The sequence below is a fragment of the Pseudochaenichthys georgianus genome, chromosome 16 (genome assembly GCF_902827115.2).
Source record: "Pseudochaenichthys georgianus chromosome 16, fPseGeo1.2, whole genome shotgun sequence".
Lineage (NCBI taxonomy): Eukaryota > Metazoa > Chordata > Actinopteri > Perciformes > Channichthyidae > Pseudochaenichthys > Pseudochaenichthys georgianus.
Genome location: NC_047518.2, coordinates 42381219 through 42401218, shown reverse-complemented (window position 1 = coordinate 42401218; position 20000 = coordinate 42381219). Strand labels below are relative to the sequence as shown.

Below are 20000 nucleotides of genomic sequence, written 5' to 3'. Positions count from 1 at the left end.
ACTTTTTTTTTTTTTACAATGACGGTTTACGTACGTTTTAAACTTCTGTATGATTTCTTTCTTTTTACAAAATACACCAATGCAGGCAGGGGAAGGTGTGTGTGTGTGTGTGTGTGTGTGTGTGTGTGTGTGTGTGTGTGTGTGTGTGTGTGTGTGTGTGTTTGTGTATGTGTGTGTGTGTGTGTGTGTGCACAGGTAAAAGAGATAAGGGAGAATAGAGTGACAGCAACAACGGGGGCGGGGCTGCGAAACAGGGGCAGGAGTGAGTGTAGGAGGAGGGGGGGGTGCGAGGCGGCGGCAGGGGGAGTTGGTGGAAGAGGGTCTACTTTCAGCAGGGGGCGGTGGCGGCAGTGATGGTGGTGTTATACGTTTTTTTTGCAGCAGCCAAGGCCGCTTGGTGGCAGTGTTGCCGTGTTGTAGACGGTTGCAGACTGGGTTGGTTGGCTGGTGGTTGGCTGGTAGTTGGCAGGCTGGTTTGTTGATTGGTTGACCGGTCGGGCGCGCTCGGCAGCGGGCGGACGGAGAGCAGGGATTTAGGGATTTAGGGAATCCCGTTGCCGGCGCACCGTGTCGTTTTCAGTGTCGTGTTGTCGGGTTGCAGGGTTGGATTTTGTGTTTGATTTGTTTTCACATCATGTTGTTCTGCAGTGAGTTTACCTCCGAGGAGTTGTCCTCGCCCAGGACCTTGTGGTTCTCGTGTTTGGGGGTCAGAGAGTTGTGGATGTTGAGGGAGTCGTCCTCTTTGGGCGGGGCCTTCACCGGGTCCTCCAGCTTGTTCTGGGAATGAGGATCATCCTACCCATGGAGCGAGGGGGTAGAAAGTACAGTTAGAAACATGAACGACAGCCAGTGTCCTATTCACTTGCAGCTTTTGATCCTGCAAATTGTTAGAAAAGAAATTCTGACCAACCCATCATAACTGGATTTATTAAACGACGACGTTCATCTTTGTTTAAAGCAAAGAAAACCAGCACTTTATCCCAATAATGAAGTCCATATTGGACGATTCTGCACCTCACATGTAACCGCCCAATGCGGAAGTGCCAATCCAGGAAGAGGTCTGCTCTTTATGTAGTAACACAGGAGGTCAAGAAGAAAAGTCTATCGGATAAATATGCAGAAGACCAATGCTCATATCTTGTCAGACTTTCAAAGTTTAATTAATCACCTCGATGTTTCTCTAATCGTAACCAAGTGTTTACGTTGCCTGTAATCTTTACCATAACCGTGTTCTTTGCCTAAACTAAACAGTGTTGCCATCGACAAATGGTTGTCATTAAACGTAATCCAGTGTTTTGCAGAATCGTCCAACGACGACGTTCTTGTCTGGAGATTCCGTCGAAGAAAACAAAGATCAGACTCAGCATCGCTTTGCTTTTGAAAGCATCCCAGAGTTCTGCAGTTATCATTTGTTGCATGCAGAACAATGCATGTTCCACTTTCATGCTTTGAAGAACCACACCAGTGTTCGTATGATCCTTAGAGACTTCGTGAATGCAGCGAATTACCATCACATATTCAACAAAATCAACTTGCAGCTTCTGTACTGTTACTCCAAACAAAACCAGGTGAAAGTAGCAGCCAAGTCAGTGGTTTGAGGCTTCATCGTGCTCGACTGGCATGTCCTGTTTGGTTGAAGCGACAGTGAGGTGAGCTGCATGAGCGACACCCCCCCTTTCCAGGCAATCCCAGGAAGCACATGCACATCCACATGCAAGACCTTTACAATACACCCCCCCCGTGTACGGCAATGATCGCTCATGCAGAACTCTTCCTGCTTCACCTGCAATTATTGTCCAAAAAAAAGGCAAATAATAAAACTCTGATTGTCCGTGGGTACCACCGTCATACATACCCAAGCAGTCGCTGGGGGGGAAAGAAGAGTTTAAATCCAATTCCTCTGAATTCAATTAAGGTCAGAGGGAACAGATTGATTGCAGAGTCCATTTTAACTCTGTTTTCCAGCCTCTTATCCCCATTAATATTGCATGGCATCATCGACCCTGCCTCACATCCCGGGGCGCCCGTCTGCGCCTCTTCGTCACACACTCACACACTCGCTGAGTATTATCAGATATACACTTTCAGTCAAACACACAGGTTGGCAGATTCACACCAAACCAAAATTCAGACCCTGAGGCTTGAGCCACTTACAAACACCCCCTAATTGAATGTTTGCGTTTGAATTCAAAGGCACTTTTAGAAAGGAAGAGCAGTGAGAGCATTTACCCGCTGGCTGCTGGCCTAGATAGTAACTTCGGGCAGGACGTGCGGATACGTCACTTCCATGGTTACGGGGTAGGGGCCCTCTTTCCTCCCGTCAGCGTGAAACTGGAAAATGTTTTTTGTTTGTTGGATTTCATTGTTGTGCATGGGTGGAGAGGGGGCGGGCAGCAGGTGGGAGGCCACAAGGACTTTAGAGCGGGTGTCACTTTGGGGGAAGTAGGAACAGATATAAACAGGGTTCTGATGATGATGACGATGGAGGCACACGGACAGTTGTTTGTCTTTTAGTGGGCGTTTAAGGGGGATTCTACGTGTACAGTTGATTTTGGAACGATTGCACTTGGGTACCTTTTTAACAACTTTTATTGCAATCGACTTCCGGCAAGTCGCGGACGCACTTATGTGAGGTTTTTGCAGAAACTACTACAACAAGGTCTATTTGCCAGCACATAGAGTCCTAGTGTATTGTATAGACATGTATAGTCGGGGTCCTCAGCAATCAGAAACAGCTGGATGCCAACTTTCAGATGTTGGGCAATTTGCACAATAAGCATAAATTGCTTTTTTTTAAGCATCAATTAACAAGCTGTGGAGTTGGTCTGTCACGAAGCAGAGCGAGAGTAAACGCGTGAAATTAAAAACGAAATGTTTCATCCACACGCTGTAGGAAAGCACATTGCAAATATCACCTGATGTCATTGTCCAGTGTAGCGTAAAGGCATGGTGAAATTAGCACGACGAGTTAACATCATCATTTCTAGCGGGTCCGATCGTTGGCGGAGTTGCGAAGGAAGAACACCTCTATAACCAGTTCACCCACTTAAAGCCCTTATACAGTATGCTTGTTTCATAACTTAAGCATCTGTCTAGTAATTGTGAGTGCATTTGTAAGTGTTTAAAGAACTGTGCTTGTTATTTTAAAAAGATAGTAGAAAAGTAATCACCAAGGGTTTATTGGAAGGACCCAAAAGCCTGAATGAAATATAAATGTTTATGAAGCCATAAGGTGAAACACTTAATACATTTAAAGTGCAGGCAGGTGTCGTAGAGTTGCCTGAACCACTCATTCTCCTCCGCTCTCTCCCTGAAGCTGATCACATATAATTTACAGTGTGTGAGAGTCTGTTAGCTTTATTACTTTTTCTTTAGCTTGGGCGCATAAACTTGAAATTAAAATATTTGTCTTGACTGAGTTAATATTACCCCGCCTGTTCATTCCCTTCCATGTGTTTGTTTACACATTTGTTTTGGCTTTGTTTGTGTTTACGGACTGGCTTTTCTCTCTGAGTATATAGAGCATCTGTCTACATTTGTGTTTGTATTTAAGACTGTCAGATTGATTTGCATGTATGTGTTTGTGTGCAGTGAAGGAGACGAGAAGCACTGCTCATAACTTGAATGTCTTTAAATGGCTTAAGTCTGTGTGAGAAAGTGGATCAGCATGGTTTCCCTTGACTCAAACATGCAGTTCATGTTTCACAATAATAGGAACATACAGCTGGCTATGATATTTGCCTGCAGATAAGAACTGATTATATATTATAAGGACCATCTCTAGAAAAGTGCACTGATGCCAAATTAAAAGAACTAAATTAAATCTTTAAAATCTGTCCTTTGAATACTTGGGGGTTGTATGTCTGGGAGGTCTTCTGGTTTAAATAGAGAGCATTTATTTAAAAGTATACTGCAGTAACAGTGTTTGATTGTTTGTTTGGAAACAAGTCATATTTCGGCCCACACTGTGGTCTCTGGTAAGTGCTATGCAGTGTTACGACCCTGGTCGTTATGTGTATTGTGTGTAGAGATTTCCTTCGAGTCTTTTAGAGTCCTTCAGAATGATTAGGTAGGTTTAGTAGTAGGCATGGTTAACAAAACTGTGAGTTTGTGTCTTAAGGGGGGGGGGGTGTCACGGCTGCTGCTGCTGTCTGCTCGTTAACCTGTCTGGGATTGTTTTCAGCTGTGTATGTTATATGTATATGAGATGTGCCGTTGCCCGGACGCCATTGGATGCCAGTTTCCTGTCCCTCCTCCGGTAGGCGTGACCGAAGATCTGGATTGGAGCAGGTCGGCCGACTCACCAATCCCTGCCCACAGCTTCCGGGGACTCTTACAAGAGGTAGAGGTCTGAATCTGTGTCAGACGGCTCTCGGTGCTCTCCTTACGTTCTGTGTAGCTCTGTGCTAGTTCTGCTACAGTGGTTAGTTGGGGTGTGTGCTTAAGTGTTTTGTGTGTATTCTGTGATTTGTGACGGCGTCAAACTTGTGCGAGACGCCTCACAATTTTAGCCTTAAATGCTCATATTGTGCTATGACTGTGATAATCTGTGGCCTTCGTTTTGTGTAGCGTTATTGTGAACAGATAGCTGGTTTTAAGAGCCTGTATTGTTGGTTATATCATCTTTATTTTGAGTTTATTATTCAAATCAACCTCTTATAAGACCAGGTGTTCTTGGTATACTAAGAACATCTTGTTTCGTGTTGCTTCCATTTTACCCTACGCGAGCTGGGGACGTAACGGCAGTGTAAAACCCAGTAAGAAAAGACACATATAGTAACACAAATATACAGATTTTAACAAGATATACAAGAATTTGGTTGGTCTTAATGGTCCCAGTATTTTTGTTCTCACCGCATAAAGAATTATGAATGTTGTCAAAATGAAAGGCACAATTACATTTAATCATAAAACTGAACTGCCTGCTTGCAGAATTTGAAGTTAAAGGTTAAGTCAGTCTGAGAGCGGATTCAGTCGATGGAAATGAAATGATCTTTCCAATTACGGCCAGCTCCGCCAGGTCAATTCATTTTCCGTGGTGAATTTAGTTAGTATTGACAATACAACATTGTCATTTCCGCGTTTGCTGCAGAGGAGACTGTGTGTCTGAACTCTGCTGAAATTACTGTGGAGGAAAAAGATTGAGGACAAGAGGGTTCAATCTACCGAAACACAAAGCGCTCCATTACTGCAGGGAAAGTGATTTTTGGCTTGTTGGCTTTGTGCAAATGTTTTTTCGTGCCCATCTTTCTGTTTGTTTATAGTTGTATTCTTCTGTAATGCACTTTTGCAGGTGTATGTGTGTGAGTGATGTGTAACAGGGTTCTCACAAGGTCAACCGTTTTGCTGCCAATTCAAAGTCTGATTGGGTTTGGAGGACTCTGTGTGTTAAAGGGCCATTTCACGGTTTTTTATTTCTTGGCCTATAGCTCTGTGTCTTTTGGGGTGACGGATTGCGTTGCGAACAGAAATTGGTTCAAGTCCAATTTCATTTTACAATGTTTTATAAGCCTGAATTGATGTTTTTCTGAAAATAAAGTCCATATAATTCTTTGTTTGCTTATGGTTATGTGTGTACCTCTCCAAGGGCTGCAGATGGAAATGAGATATTAGCAAAGGAACATTTAGATTATTGTATTTTATGCATGGCTTTTTATACATATACTAAATGTCTGTCAGAAAGTGTTGGCAAATCTGATTGAAGATGAATTATGTTCAATTAATGCCTTATAAGCATTTTTAGTTCGAACAGGTGACAAGGAGTGTGTTTGGAGCTGTCATGTTGACGATATATATAATTGTTTTGTGTTGTTGGTAGGAGGAGGTAAGACTCAGATGGATCCACTGAGAGTTGAGAGGGTGATTGACAGGGCCACAGTAACAATGAGAGAGCTGTTTGGATAGGTGAGAGAAGGGGGGAGGGCGGGACTTTCTGACATTTTGGGAGTTGGTCTTACCTCGCAGTCGGACTCCTCTTTGGTCTTACACTCCCAGGTGTATCTGCTCATGGTTTTCTGAGGGGAGGGGGATGGGGCAAATGGTTATAACTCCTCAAAACCATACAAAGGCATCCTCAGAGAGAAAGACAGATAGAGAGACGGACAGAGAAAGTTGGAGGTGGACAGAGAGAAAGTTGAGTGGGAGGTGAAACAGAGAGATAAAAGTAGCGAGAAAGAGGAGGCGGACAGGAAGAGATAGAAGCAGACAGATAAAAAAGACAGAGAGAGATCGAGTGTTGGAGACAGAGGCCAACAGCAGGATAAACTTCCTTTCAGACGTCAGCTGATATTCCCAGCTGGCTACAGTATCTCTGCTCAAACACAGACTCTCTGGTGCTGCCGGCTGTTAGTCATTATTAGCAAATACAGGTTGGGATATTTCTGGTGAGGTTCTCCGCCATCGTGGCACTTGGCTGTTGGTATGGAAGGGGATTGAGGTTTTTTAATTATTATTAGTGGGTTTATTTTGGGAGAAATTGGTGAGTCGGTATGGTTTTTGGTTTGGGGAAGCCTATATTTTCTAAGTTAGTTGTGTACGTGGTTGGAACATGTATTAGAGAATCAAGCTGGGCTGAATAGTAGTTGGAAATCTGTGGTATTTGACAGTCACGATTTTGCTAAAAATCCTATAACCAGTAAAAGCAGTGTCAATAAGAAATGAGACAACAGTCAAGTGAATGTTCTGTAAATTGCTTTTGAATGATATATTTGAGCCTTGGGGAATTGGGCAATTTTGCCAACCTGAAACCAGGTCCAAAAAGAGCCTGGTTTCAGAACCCAACACTACTTGTTATTTTAAAGTGCACTATGCAGTTTTCGTGGAAACAAAGTTCACATTCACAGAGTTCACTTGTTGATGCCTGACACTGCTGAGTGCACTATGTTCCACATAAAACATTTATTAAGCTGATTCGTAACAATATCTTTGATTTTGCGGAGCTAGCTAGCTTGTCTTTTAGCATAGCTACTTCCTTGCACATTACTGCCACCAACTGTCAGTGGATAAGCCTGAAACTGGCAGTGGAAGTATGTGTACCAAAAGTGTGCTGAAACAAACTCTTTAACACATTTACAAATACTATTCAGTCCAGTGGATGATCAGGGTTTTTTGGTGGTTTTGAGTTAGGAAGTAGATATCTTAGGGATATTGTTAGGAGGTGAGGATGGATGGATTTTGTTACTCTTTTCTTGTCTGTTAGGGTATGAACATGATATTTAGTGGTGGTTAAAATGAGAGGGTGAGACTCTTACCTAAAACGGTTGAGCTAGCATGAATGAGTTACAGAGAAACGACTAGTTGCTGTACCTTTTACAAGTTAAAAAAACTACTGACAGAGTTGTTAGAGGGTGGTACCACATCTTAAAAACAAATCAAACAAGCTCTACCTCAGATGTAGCACGAAAACTACCCATGCTGCTACAACGTTAGCCGCTAAAGCTAACCATGCTTCAGTTAGTGCGGCGCCTGTCGGCTCTCTGCTGCCACCTGCAGGCCGCCGCGGGGCGTTGCATCTCAGATGTTTATCCTGATAACCCCGACAATTTCACACAATAGTCCCACACCTTAAGCTTACCTGTTTGTGACATCAATCCTCCCACTTCCCCCCCCCCAGAAAACCAGAATAAGCAAGTCCCGCCCCCTCCCATTTTCAGGATAAACAAGTAAAGCAGACAATTAGTTATAAGCACAAATCAGTAAACAGTTAGCGAAGCAGAGCTGCGGTGGCTCACATGGCGTTGCACATGTTAGCGACAGAGCAGGAAAGCCATGACACACCGATGCAAGAAGTGATCAGAGAGAGAGAGAGAGCAGCTGAGAAAGAGACGGGGTGAGCAAGGGGTTGCAGCGAAGGATTCTGGGGGTTTTCTCTTTAAGGGTCAAGTTAGAGCCAGCGCGGTTGCAATGTGAGAACCGTCGGTAAATGTTCAGAGTGCATGGTTTCAGGGGGAGTTTGACCTCTAACCTTGGTCCTCCACTGAGCTGATTTATGGTACATCCTCTCTTTGTCAGCAGGCAATTAAGCATTTCCTGGACACCGTTCAGTCAAAAATAAATTAGTCGGGTGTCTGTAATGGTCCTAAAATGACCAGCTGAAGCTCAAGACCAGATTTCTTCAAGACATTTCACCTTGAAATACCAGCGTTTTCATAATCTATGACTGAAGGTTTTTTAGTTTTGTCATCTTCTATTTGTGTGTTTGTTGTTGTCACCTTCACAATAGGATCAATAAGCAATAAGCCAGGGGAGCCGAATCAATAAAACAGCATGAAACTATGAGACCCAACAGCCATCGTGTTGCCGTGGTAAAATGGGATCAATCTATGCAGCTGTGCCATTTCTTATTTATAGCAGTGGCCAATTTATGAGGTACACCTGTACAATCAAATGCAATGCAATACATCCGTTCTGCCGTAAATTCATACTTTTATATTGTTCAGATTCTTTTGACTCAGTCAGGAAGGTGTTATAGCTCAGTTTGCGGTATATTAAGTATATAAGTATTTCTAATATGTTTCGCCCTCATGTATTCTAATAGGGAGGACAACGAACTAGAAACATGTCTAAATGTAATATGGTCAAGTATACGTTTTAAGTATGACTTCAATATTAAATATCACGTTTCCGACAATGTAACAACGAACAAATGAACTCCGCTGTTGCATTTCTTCTGCATGTGTAGCTAATAAAGTGGTGCTAGTATAAGTGATTCGTCACAAATTGGCTAAACCTGAAATAATTGCAATATTAACAATGTAAATGGAGATCCAGGAGTTCTCAAATGGATTAAGAAATTGTAAAATAACCACAATCTAAATGCATGATGGTCATGTTTAAACGTGTTTACTTTATAGTTTTATATATCCTCCCCTATGTATTTGTATTTCCCCCGAGAGAAAACTCCCCACCATCCCTCCTTCGCCCCCGCCCATCCCTCGTCTTCATAGCGTTGCACACCTCGGAGTATCTGAGAATACTCATGCCCATGCATTAGGAGTCAGGGGCCCGGGCAGGGTTTGCAGGGGGGGGGGAGATGCAGAAAAAGGGGTGAGAGAGACAGGCGAGAACCACGTTACCTGACAGATAATGTTATCATAGTAAGCCAATGCACGGGCATGAGGGACGTTAGGAGGGGTGTCGCACAGTTTCCTTACATTTGGGTGGGAGCCCTCAGCGATGGTGGACAGCGAGAAATTATCATTGTGCTGCTCCGATGACGGCCGGTACTTACTGCTGGGTGACGGAGGATTGGAGGGGAAGAGAAGGAGGGAAAGTGGAGAGGAAGATGGGGGAAAGATGGAGGAAGGTGTGTGGAGAAGGTAGAGGGAGACAGTTTGAAGGAAAGGCAGGAAGAGTTGGGGATGTGATGTAGAGGAAAGAAATATAGAGATTGACGAAAGGTTAAGAAAAGGATGAAAGGATTTGAAAGATATTGAAGGAGGAACATGTGTAGAAAGAAGGAGAAGAGGTGGGGAAATAGGAGAGAGAAGATTTGCAGGAATTAAAAAGCAAGGTAAGAGAAGAATACAGGACGTTTAAGAGACAAAAATGGGAGTAAAAGAGGGAAATTGGAAAGATAATAAGAGACAGTTTGAGAGTTTCAGGAGGATTTGAAGAGGAGGAAGAGATAGAGGTGAAGTGACATTTACAGGAGGTCATCCACGAGGTGAGGAGAAGAAGAGACATTTGAAGCCAAAATAAGTCATAGGAAGAGACGGACAAAGGTAAATGGAAAGGCGGTGAAACAAAATGGAACAAAGGAAAGGAGATAGGGGACATATTTAAGAGAAAAGATTACATTGTTGAAGAGGAGACGGACAAAAGGAAAAAAGGAGGGGGGAGAAAAGGCAAGAAAGCAGCATTAGTTAGACAGCAATCTTCCGTTTGTCACAGGGCAAACAGAAAATAACACAACATGTCATCTGTGATGCAACACACGGAGAATTCATTTTGACCGTCAGATTAAGGTCACCTGGTTTGTACACACAGAGGCCGCACGTTCACTCACATTCGACCCACTTTTGACTTCACGTGACTAACAGGGAGAAAACACTGCAGACAAAAACAGACTGTTTTGCGTTTAAAAAAACACACAGGGTTCAGATGTGTATAAGTGTTGCACATATTGATGCAAATAATACTTTTTATGTTCATTTGACATTGCTGCAAACCAGTGGCGAACCGCCAGGGCCTTCAAGGTATTCAGAGAATTCCCTGGAACACTCAGATAAAACAAACAAAAAATCGATTTAATTATATAAATAAAATGTAAATAAAATGAATAAATGAGAATCGTGTGTTGTTGATCTGTAATATTAGTGTTACGTTGATTTGTTTGTCCTTCTCGGACCGTGCACTTCGCATTTCAGTGGTTTTGTGTTAGAAAAGAAAGCAACCAATCAGATCGTGTTCTGGGTCTCTGGGTAGAATATCCTTCAACCAGGTATTCTACATCCTTGATCGAATGCCCTGGCCATTGCACTGAATGAGAGCGTACCTTTGGACTGACAGTTTGATCAACCAATCAGATATTGATTTGTAGCCAATGGGCGTGTTCTTTCAGAGTTCCCCTCGGTTCCAGGGTGTTCTAGAAGGCCCGCTAGTTAACTGGCTCGAGGCAGAGGATCTAGATCAGGGGTGTCAAACTCAATTTCATTGCGGGCCACTTTCGCATAAAGGATGCACTCAAAGGGCCGGTAACTTGTAACTATATATAATATATATATATAAAATAATGTATAATATGACATTGAATTGGATTATTATCGGATAGGATAATAACTTAGTATTTAGCTACGTCTGAAAGCAGAAGTCCAGGGCAAATAATTGCAAGTCTCTTCAGTGCGCATGTCACAAAACAAGATGCATTGTGGGACATGTAGTTTGTGGGCAACCTGCTTCTGTAAAGTGGCATGTAACCGTATAATAAACGTATTATATTCTTTGCAAGCTCTTGCTGGGCCGCATTAAATGAAGCCGCGGGCCGGATTTGGCCCCCGGGCCTTGAGTTTGAGACCCCTGATCTAGATGAATGCGACGAAGCAATTCATGTTGATTTATTGTTTTTAACGTTGAAATGAAAAGTGCAACAGGTGGAGATAAAGTTGTTGCAGAATTGTTGTGAGTTCCCTTTAAGACGACAATTCAGTGAAAAGACGGACATTATAACGCCGGGGGGGCGGGGTGTCTACAGAAGGTCCAGTTGTGAGAGACACGGTTCGCCATTGCTGCAAACCAGCTAATCCAATGCTGTCTCTTGAACTCCACTGTGTTGGAGGAATTACTGTAGACCTTGCAATTACACATACGGCTGTCTTATGATACACATAAAAGAGTAATAATGTAACATCTGTCCGGGGAATACAGATGCAGAGACAGCTGTTGGCTGACTGCAGGTTTGTTCACCTACAAAAAGTCCTGGAAATAAGCATTGCAACGTTGTACGGCTTTATGTTGACACTAAGACACAATTAAAACACAACAAATTAACACGTTAAAATGAAAAAGCTACCTTGTTTTAAATTCGATTTTATAGAAACTTTTAGTGAATAAAAGTGAGGTTGTTGAACTACCCTCCTGGAGACATGCAAAACAAATCCATATATTTCCCAAAATGTCATCCTATATTTGCTTAAATATGCGAAATTATTCATCAAATTTAACACATTCAACATCGTCCCTGCAAATAGTTCAACAACCAGTATTATATAATCACACCTTATCCACGATGATGAGAAGACTACTCTCCCTGTATCTCGTCTTGGAAGCTGCAAACTATGGGATTTCCCTTTTGACTCAGCGAGACTGAACTCTTTGATTTCCTTCCTCTTCATTCCTCGTCTCAGACTTCTCAAAGGGAAGAGATGTTTGTCTCAGGGACTGAACGAAGCGGTAACTTTGACAAAAGTGCCACGGATGTGTCTCTTTCAAATCTCCTCATATGAAACGGCTGTCATGCTGTGCCGCACATATCAAACCTACACTTCTGTCCTTGTCATGTCTTCACTTCCCCGTCATATCTAAAGAGGCCGTGATCTACTTCCTGCCAAAAACCGCCTGGCGCTCTGATCCTCCGTATGTATATTTTATGAACGCTGCGACGGGACAATCAAAGACAGAGTCATGACGGCAGAGAGAGACACAGAGATCACGTCCTAGCAGCATAAACCAGCTTTGGACCTCTCACTCTACTCAAATAGTCCCACTTGTAACAGCCATGCTGAGATGAAGCTATCTCAATTAAAAACTAAACATATTACTGAGTGTGTTTTTAGAGGAGCTGGTTGATGTGTAATTGCATTAGCCAGAAGTAAAAAGCTAACGTTAGGCTGTAAAGGAATTACATCACGGTCAAATTACTTCACGTTACAATTCCTTAAAGTGGACCTACTGTATCATGCTATATTTGAAACATATATTTGGGGCCATACCTACACAAAACGTTTTTTTTCAAAATACCAAACAGTTCACCCATTGTGCTTCATACTGCTCAAACCCCTCTTTTGAAGCCCTGTTAGAGAAACGCAGATCTTGGGTCCTTAGCTTGAAAAGAAAGAAGAAGAGGAGGCGGAGCTAATGCCTGATCAGAATTCTACCGGAGATAAAGTTAAATTCTGCTGTGATAAAACGCAATCCTGTTCTAAACCACATCAAGGATTACTTCTGAAACAGCATGGAACTCAAATGCTCCTTTATTATTTCCTGCTTTTTAAACATGTGCTCTACAGTGCAGGTTAGCTCTGAGTGTTAGCGAGGCTTGCTAATGTAAACAAAGACGAGATTACGTCCAAAACACGTCAGGCATTGTGTCTGATAGCAACTCTCTGTGGGTCCGCCGCCGCTATGACGTCACAGCGGATGGAAATCTGTATCCGCTCGTTGTAAACCCGTTTTTAAAAGATTTGGGTACGGAGGAAAAGAGAGAGGGTTTTATTTTCTGACGCTGCCGGGGACACATATTGATGTATACAAGACATCACAAAGTGCATTTTGCATGATAGGTCCCCTTTAAGCTAAAGGCGGCTAACGTTTGCCGTGATCGTTAAGTCACTTGGTAGAAAACGCCTTTTTCTTCAGACGTTCACCTGTGACGTATTTTATGACGTAGGAAAAAACGTGAATATCTCTTTAGCAACGGTGAACCACACCTTGTTGCGGGCTTCTGATAAAACAGTTATTTCATGCAAAATGCACCCTTAGTGGTTAAATGCTAACCCATCTCCGGGCTTTGGGACTCATTCCTGCACCACTCCATGGTTCACATCCTAACATGTCTCCTAGCCAGGATGCCAGCCATCTTTTTCTACCCTCCTTTTCTCTCTCTATGACCGGGATGTTGGGTTTGATCTCGACTGCGGCAGAGAAACACTGCGACTGTGATTACCCCGAGTGTGGGAGTCTCATGTATTCATGAGCTATGTCAGCACACACACACACACACACACACACACACACACACACACACACACACACACACACACACACACACACACACACACACACACACACACACACACACACACACACACACACACACACACACACACACACACACACACACACACACACACACACACACACACACACACACACACACAGTTTTTCACTTTCTCTCTCCTCTCCTGCAACAGTTTCTCCCTTCTCCTCTCTCCTCCCCCCTTCATCATGCCCTCCTTTTTACTCCTCTTATCTCTCACCTCCTCCTCCTCCTCCTCCTCCTCCTCCTCCTCCTCCTCCTCCTCCTCCTCCTCCTCCTCGATTGTTTTTAGCCGGCACTTGATGAGGCTGTCTCTTTCATGCGGCACACACACACACACACACACACACACACACACACACACACACACACACACACACACACACACACACACACACACACACACACACACACACACACACACACACACACACACACACACACACACACACACACACACACACACACACACACACACACACACCTCAGGTCGCACAGCTGTATGTAGGTCAACCCCGCCTCCCCCTGTTTCTCCCTCCCTCCCCCCTCTCTGCTCAGACTGCCCTACTTTCAGCTGGATCCAGAGTACCAATGACATCACCCTTTTTTTCTTCTTGTTTTAATTTCTGCTAGCTCGCGTTAACGCTGCTCCCGACTGCCCTCCACTTCTTCTTCTTCTCCTCCTCATCTCCCATGATCTCCTCCTCCATGATAACCTTCCCCACGGAGCTAAAAATAGTCCCTGTAGCGTGGGATCTGGAGTTGAGAACATTTGGCCCTTCACTTCCCATTCGGATCCAAAAAGCTTGATCGCCGGCCTGATTCTGCTCATCCTCTGTTGCTAGGGAGATCAACGCTCAAACACAGGCACTGCCAAACCAACGACCCTGATCTGTTAAATAACTGGTAAGGATCAGTGAACATTTGAAAACTAGGAAGTCAATCGAATTCAAAGACTTTGTTCATGTGATGGCAGCGCAGAGAAAAGGACCATGTTCTCTTTTATTAAGTCCTTGAGCAAAGCACTGCCTCCATCAGTCTTTATTTATCGGGTCAGTCTTGCTTTAAAAGTTATTGTTGTTTTAAATAATGTCTGTTCTCAGAGCACCAAGGCCCCCCTTCTCTCTACTTGTTCGAAGGACACATCGTGGCACTCATATTTCCCAAATTATGGGAATGGACTTTAAAACAAGAGTCTGTCAGCCGACTACAGCAAAGTCTCTTAAAACTGAACCCTCTCTATTAAGTAGACGAGGAGGAGGGAGATAATGTGAACTTTTAAAGGGGACATATTATGCTCATGTTCAGGTGTATATCAGTATGTAGTGTCTCTACTTTAAAGAGTTCTCTCCTGCTGATGTTCAGGTGTATATCAGTATGTAGTGTCTCTACTTTAAAGAGTCCTCTCCTGCTGATGTTCAGGTGTATATCAGTATGTAGTGTCTCTACTTTAAAGAGTCCTCTCCTGCTGATGTTCAGGTGTATATCAGTATGTAGTGTCTCTACTTTAAAGAGTCTCTCCTGCTGATGTTCAGGTGTATATCAGTATGTAGTGTCTCTACTTTAAAGAGTCCTCTCCTGCTGATGTTCAGGTGTATATCAGTATGTAGTGTCTCTACTTTAAAGAGTCCTCTCCTGCTGATGTTCAGGTGTATATCAGTATGTAGTGTCTCTACTTTAAAGAGTCTCTCCTGCTGATGTTCAGGTGTATATCAGTATGTAGTGTCTCTACTTTAAAGAGTCTCTCCTGCTGATGTTCAGGTGTATATCAGTATGTAGTGTCTCTACTTTAAAGAGTCCTCTCCTGCTGATGTTCAGGTGTATATCAATATGTAGTGTGTCTACTTTAAAGAGTCTCTCCTGCTGATGTTCAGGTGTATATCAGTGTGTAGTGTCTCTACTTTAAAGAGTTCTCTCCTGCTGGTGTTCAGGTGTATATCAGTATGTAGTGTCTCTACTTTAAAGAGTCCTCTCCTGCTGATGTTCAGGTGTATATCAGTATGTAGTGTCTCTACTTTAAAGAGTCTCTCCTGCTGATGTTCAGGTGTATATCAGTATGTAGTGTCTCTACTTTAAAGAGTCCTCTCCTGCTGATGTTCAGGTGTATATCAGTATGTAGTGTCTCTACTTTAAAGAGTGCTCTCCTGCTGATGTTCAGGTGTATATCAGTATGTAGTGTCTCTACTTTAAAGAGTCCTCTCCTGCTGATGTTCAGGTGTATATCAGTACGTAGTGTCTCTACTTTAAAGAGTCCTTTAAAGTAGTCTCTACTTGGACATGTCTCCATGCTTTAATGTTCAAAAAGCCCTTTATTTTTCTCATACTGCCTGTGCTGCAGCACCTCCTTTCACCCTCTGTCTGATATGTTTTTTCTTTGTTGTGTTTACCTACCCTTTATGTGAAAACGGAGTTTGTATTCTGAGCTAAGTGGACCTGTCAAGTCAATAAATAAAGAGTATATATATATATATATATATATATATATATACAGAAGACACTGGGATCCTTTAGATTTTTCTCTGCTAAATGTGTTAAAACGGCACAGCGCTTCCACTTTAATATACATAAACATATTTTATTGTGTATTGTAATATTCCTATTATATTACCTTTTGTATATATCTATATATCTTCTTTTAAAATACTGTCATTGCAACTTTATTCCTCCTACTCTGTTTTTGCATGCCCCATTATACTCCTAAGCAAATATGTGTAAACCTACTTGGTAATAAACCTCATTCTGTTTTCCAAGTAAACATGTATTTCTCCAGCTCATATCTCGTCTCCTGTGCCGGTCAGTGTTTGGTTGTTTTAACCATAAAATACCTTTGTTCACCAATCTTTAGTGAAAAAGGGTTCTGCGTAGGGCGGAACGATTAATCGATTTTAAATCGAAATCGCGATTTTAAATGATGCAATTATCAAATCGCAAAGCCTGCGATTTTCTTTAGTTTTTTTTTTAGCGTTGTTCTTCTTGTGTGTCAGCCATCACCATACTTGCCAACCCTCCCGATTTTCGCGGGACACTCCCGATTTCATTGCCCTCTCCCGGTTTCCTCCCTGGGTCATATTTCTCCCGATTTCTGACAAAATCAGATTTACTCAGGATTGTTTCCACTCGGACTTTAATACAGCTACACAATTGTTTGGTTTCCATGGTAACACGTCTCTTTAGTAGCACGCGCAACTGAAAGTCTGACAGAGTGAGGCGGATCATAGATATATATATGAGGCAGATAGTCAAAGAAAACAGAACAAGAATCGACAACTACTCTACTCTCTGCCCACTCCTTTCCTGCCCACACATATGCTCCATCAGGGATGGTGCTACAGGCCGCAAGGCATTGCACTTAGAACTACAATAAGCATGTTAATGTTAATCTAACAGCTCCGGCGATAAACTAGCACCCCCCCCCCCATTTTGCATTTTGAAATGCTCCCGATTTCTGAGGTCTCAAGGTTGGCACCAGTGATGTACCTGAACGCGTTCAATGAACGATCGTTCATGAACGCGTTCATATTTTGGGCGAACGTGAACTGAACGTACTGTATTTCCGCTAGATGAACGTAATTGAGAACGCGTTCATTCTCAGCGGTGTATAACGGCGTTCAAAAGTGCGTTCATTCTCAGCACTGTATTATAACGGCGTTCAAAAGTGTACCAGATTTCATATGCCTTTCAGCCGAAAACCCAGTTAAAACACACCGTAAACAGGCTTCAAAATAATGCGGAAAACCACCCAATTTGGCAACAGCAAGCTGCCTGTGACGCGTACGCGCCTGTCACCCCTGGCTGTCGCACTAAAATATAAATATACTAAATATATCAGACTCCTCACAACAAACAATGTGGAACCGCGGAACCGGCGAGCATTGAATGAATGAATGAATGAATTAGTATGGACGAAGCCGAGAGCAGCTGCAGCAGCACTCGCTCAGAGTGAGACTCTACGGCAGGGGTGGGGAACCTCCGGCCTCCGGGCCGTATACGGCCCGCGAGACAATTTGGTACGGCCCTCGAGGTAATTTATAAACACACGCAAAAAATAAAAAAATGAAAGAAATCTAGACCGCAAAATAATTAAACAAGGAAGTGCCTGTTTTTCCTGGCCAAGATCAGGGTCCTTGAACACAACACGAGCCTAACGTGTCATCACGTGGTATATGTCTCGACTGACGGGTGCAGTTCTGACGGAGAGCACCAGAACGCCACTCCAGCACTTCAGAAATGGCAGAAAGTCCATACACATGCCGCAGTTTCTGCGTGTCTGTGTCTTTAGTTGAAAGCCCAGTGGCGATCTGCTCATCTGTCATACAGTCAATAACTTTGTTGTTATCATTAGCATCTGGTTAGCTAGCTATGCTAACGAATATAAGAAGCTTTGTCTACAACCAGTGAGGTAAAGGCACATCTTTATATGATCATTATAGTTATAAAAAAAATAAGAGAATAAAGTAAACAGGTATAAAATACTATATGATAGTTATTAATAAAGAAGAATACAGTTTGAAAGGGGAGTGATTTGTCAAATATCCATAAATTAAAAGAAAATCTGCTTACAGTTGTGTTTGGGTGTTGAGAGATGTGTCCATAGCTCTCCTAATGTTGCTCTCAAAGTGCACCAGATTGATGCTTTTAACTTCAACATTTAAAAAAAATCTTCCCAGGGGAGCATGCCCCCCGGATCCCCCTAGAGGAGGTTAGGTCCCCCCCCCCCCACTTAAATCATGTTCACATGAATAGGAAACTAAATACATTTGCACACATCTTGTGTCCATATCTTTCTGTTTTGGTGGTCACGCCACACCCTGCACGTGCATGCATACGCGAGTCATGGTGAGATATCTGGATTAAGAGGTTGCTTTTTCTTTGCACAGAATGAAATGAATGGGCTGTGATTTTAGTTTTTTTAAGCAGAGGTCAATAACTTGTACGGCCCTCTGAGGATATTGTAAAAATTGAAATGGCCCATTAACATCGTACAGGAGACAAATAATAGCTCGCAGCAACATATTGAAAAAAGAACTATGAACTATAAATTAGTTCATTTTTGAAACCATGAACTTTAGTTCAACATTTTGAATTATGAACTATGAACTGAACTAGTTCATTTTAAAATGTGTGAACTGTGAACTGAACTAGTTCATGTAGAAAGTGAACTTTCCCAACACTGGTTGGCACGTATGGTCACCCACACCAATCAGAAGTGCTGAGGTGCCAATCACCTGCCAAGTATTTTTGAAATACTTTTCCAAATGGCTTCCAATGGAGCTCTAGATGGTTTGGAGAACCGTCCGAGTCAGGTTAGTGACGCTCCATCACGTGTTTCTATCACAGGGTGAATCTTAAACTGAAGCTCGACTTTAAAGCAACCCAACGGAAGTTACATGTAAGTTTAGTTCTTTCACTCGTAGCTCGGGCTGCGGGGTGCTAGAGACGGGAGCACGTTGATACGACCTTCCTAGCCGGAGATTTGGCCGCACAATAAACTTCGGTTGGGTCGCTTAAAAACAAATATCGCAATTCGAATCGCAATATCTGTCAGAAAAATCGCAATTAGATTATTTCCCCAAATCGTGCAGCCCTAGTTCTGCTTGTAGTCTTTGTTCTACTAAGTGGGATCTCACATAAGAAAATCGCTCATAATATCTTCATTTTGTCATTTCGGTACGACAACGTTTGGGATTCAAACACGGATTCCTGTTCAGCTTTGGATCTGATGAACAACTTTCACAAAACACAAATATGAGCCGCTTAATTCCTCTTTTTGTAAATCTAAACTTCATCTCCCCTCCCATTTCTTTCCAGACATATTGAGTGATTTCAGAGCGTGTGTGTCGCTGTTAGTCGGTCTACTTAGCCCTTAGATTGTATCCTACAGAACGTATCTTCCCCTGAGCTCTCTGTCTCTCTCCATCGATCCGTGTCTTCGTCACTTTTTTAAAACTCCACATTTACCACGAGCCGGGCAGCAGTTCGGCCCCGAGGCGGCGACAGCTGAAGAAACAAAGCTTTCTCCTCCAATCTTTAACATTGACGGGAGTAATGTACCGCAGCCGACAACACTGTAACGGATAATAAATCTGCTGCGCCAGGATGCCTGTGAGCAAGGCACTTTAGACTTTACTTTAGTTTGATTGATCTTTGAAACTTAGACCAACGAAGCCACTTATTCAAAGAGCGAGGAGCCTGCGGGCACCAAGGAGATGTTGACCAATGGAGTTTTGCTCAGGTTTGTATATTTCTTCATTGGAAATGGGATACTTTGTGGGGAAGAAAGGTCATTTTAATTGCTTTTTACTTTACGTACTTGTTAGCATTGCTTAATATACATCTAGGGAGTACACTAATAGCCTTTATCACCCAAAATAAGACTAATTTACCATATATTTTCTTGTATACTGGAGAGAATAAGGCTCCCAATAAAGTACTCCAATACTAAATAAACCAAAAGTAAGTTTTAAAAAATGATAACAATGTTGATATCTCTGATCTGACTCTTGATGAGGCCATACCTGTGTTTGCA

General features: G+C 42.7%; 1 protein-coding gene across 12 annotated transcripts in view; it reads right to left on the bottom strand.

The window, feature by feature from the left end:
* The window catches only part of cspg5a (chondroitin sulfate proteoglycan 5a), a 55769-nt gene that overhangs the window by 251 nt on the left and 35518 nt on the right, over positions 1–20000 (bottom strand). Inside the window, exons 4-6 of one of the 12 annotated variants that reach the window (XM_034102361.2) lie at positions 9153–9231; positions 5958–6014; positions 1–777 (exon numbers count right to left, since the gene is read on the bottom strand). The exon at positions 1–777 is cut by the window's left edge and continues 251 nt beyond it. In XM_034102361.2, coding sequence (XP_033958252.1) covers positions 628–777; positions 5958–6014; positions 9153–9231 — 286 coding nt within the window. In that variant the 3' untranslated portion in view covers positions 1–627. Of the gene's footprint in view, positions 796–5957; positions 6015–9074; positions 9232–20000 lie in introns of all 12 variants that reach the window. The other 11 variants (XM_034102360.2, XM_034102369.2, XM_034102359.2 and 8 more) reach the window with 11 other exon arrangements.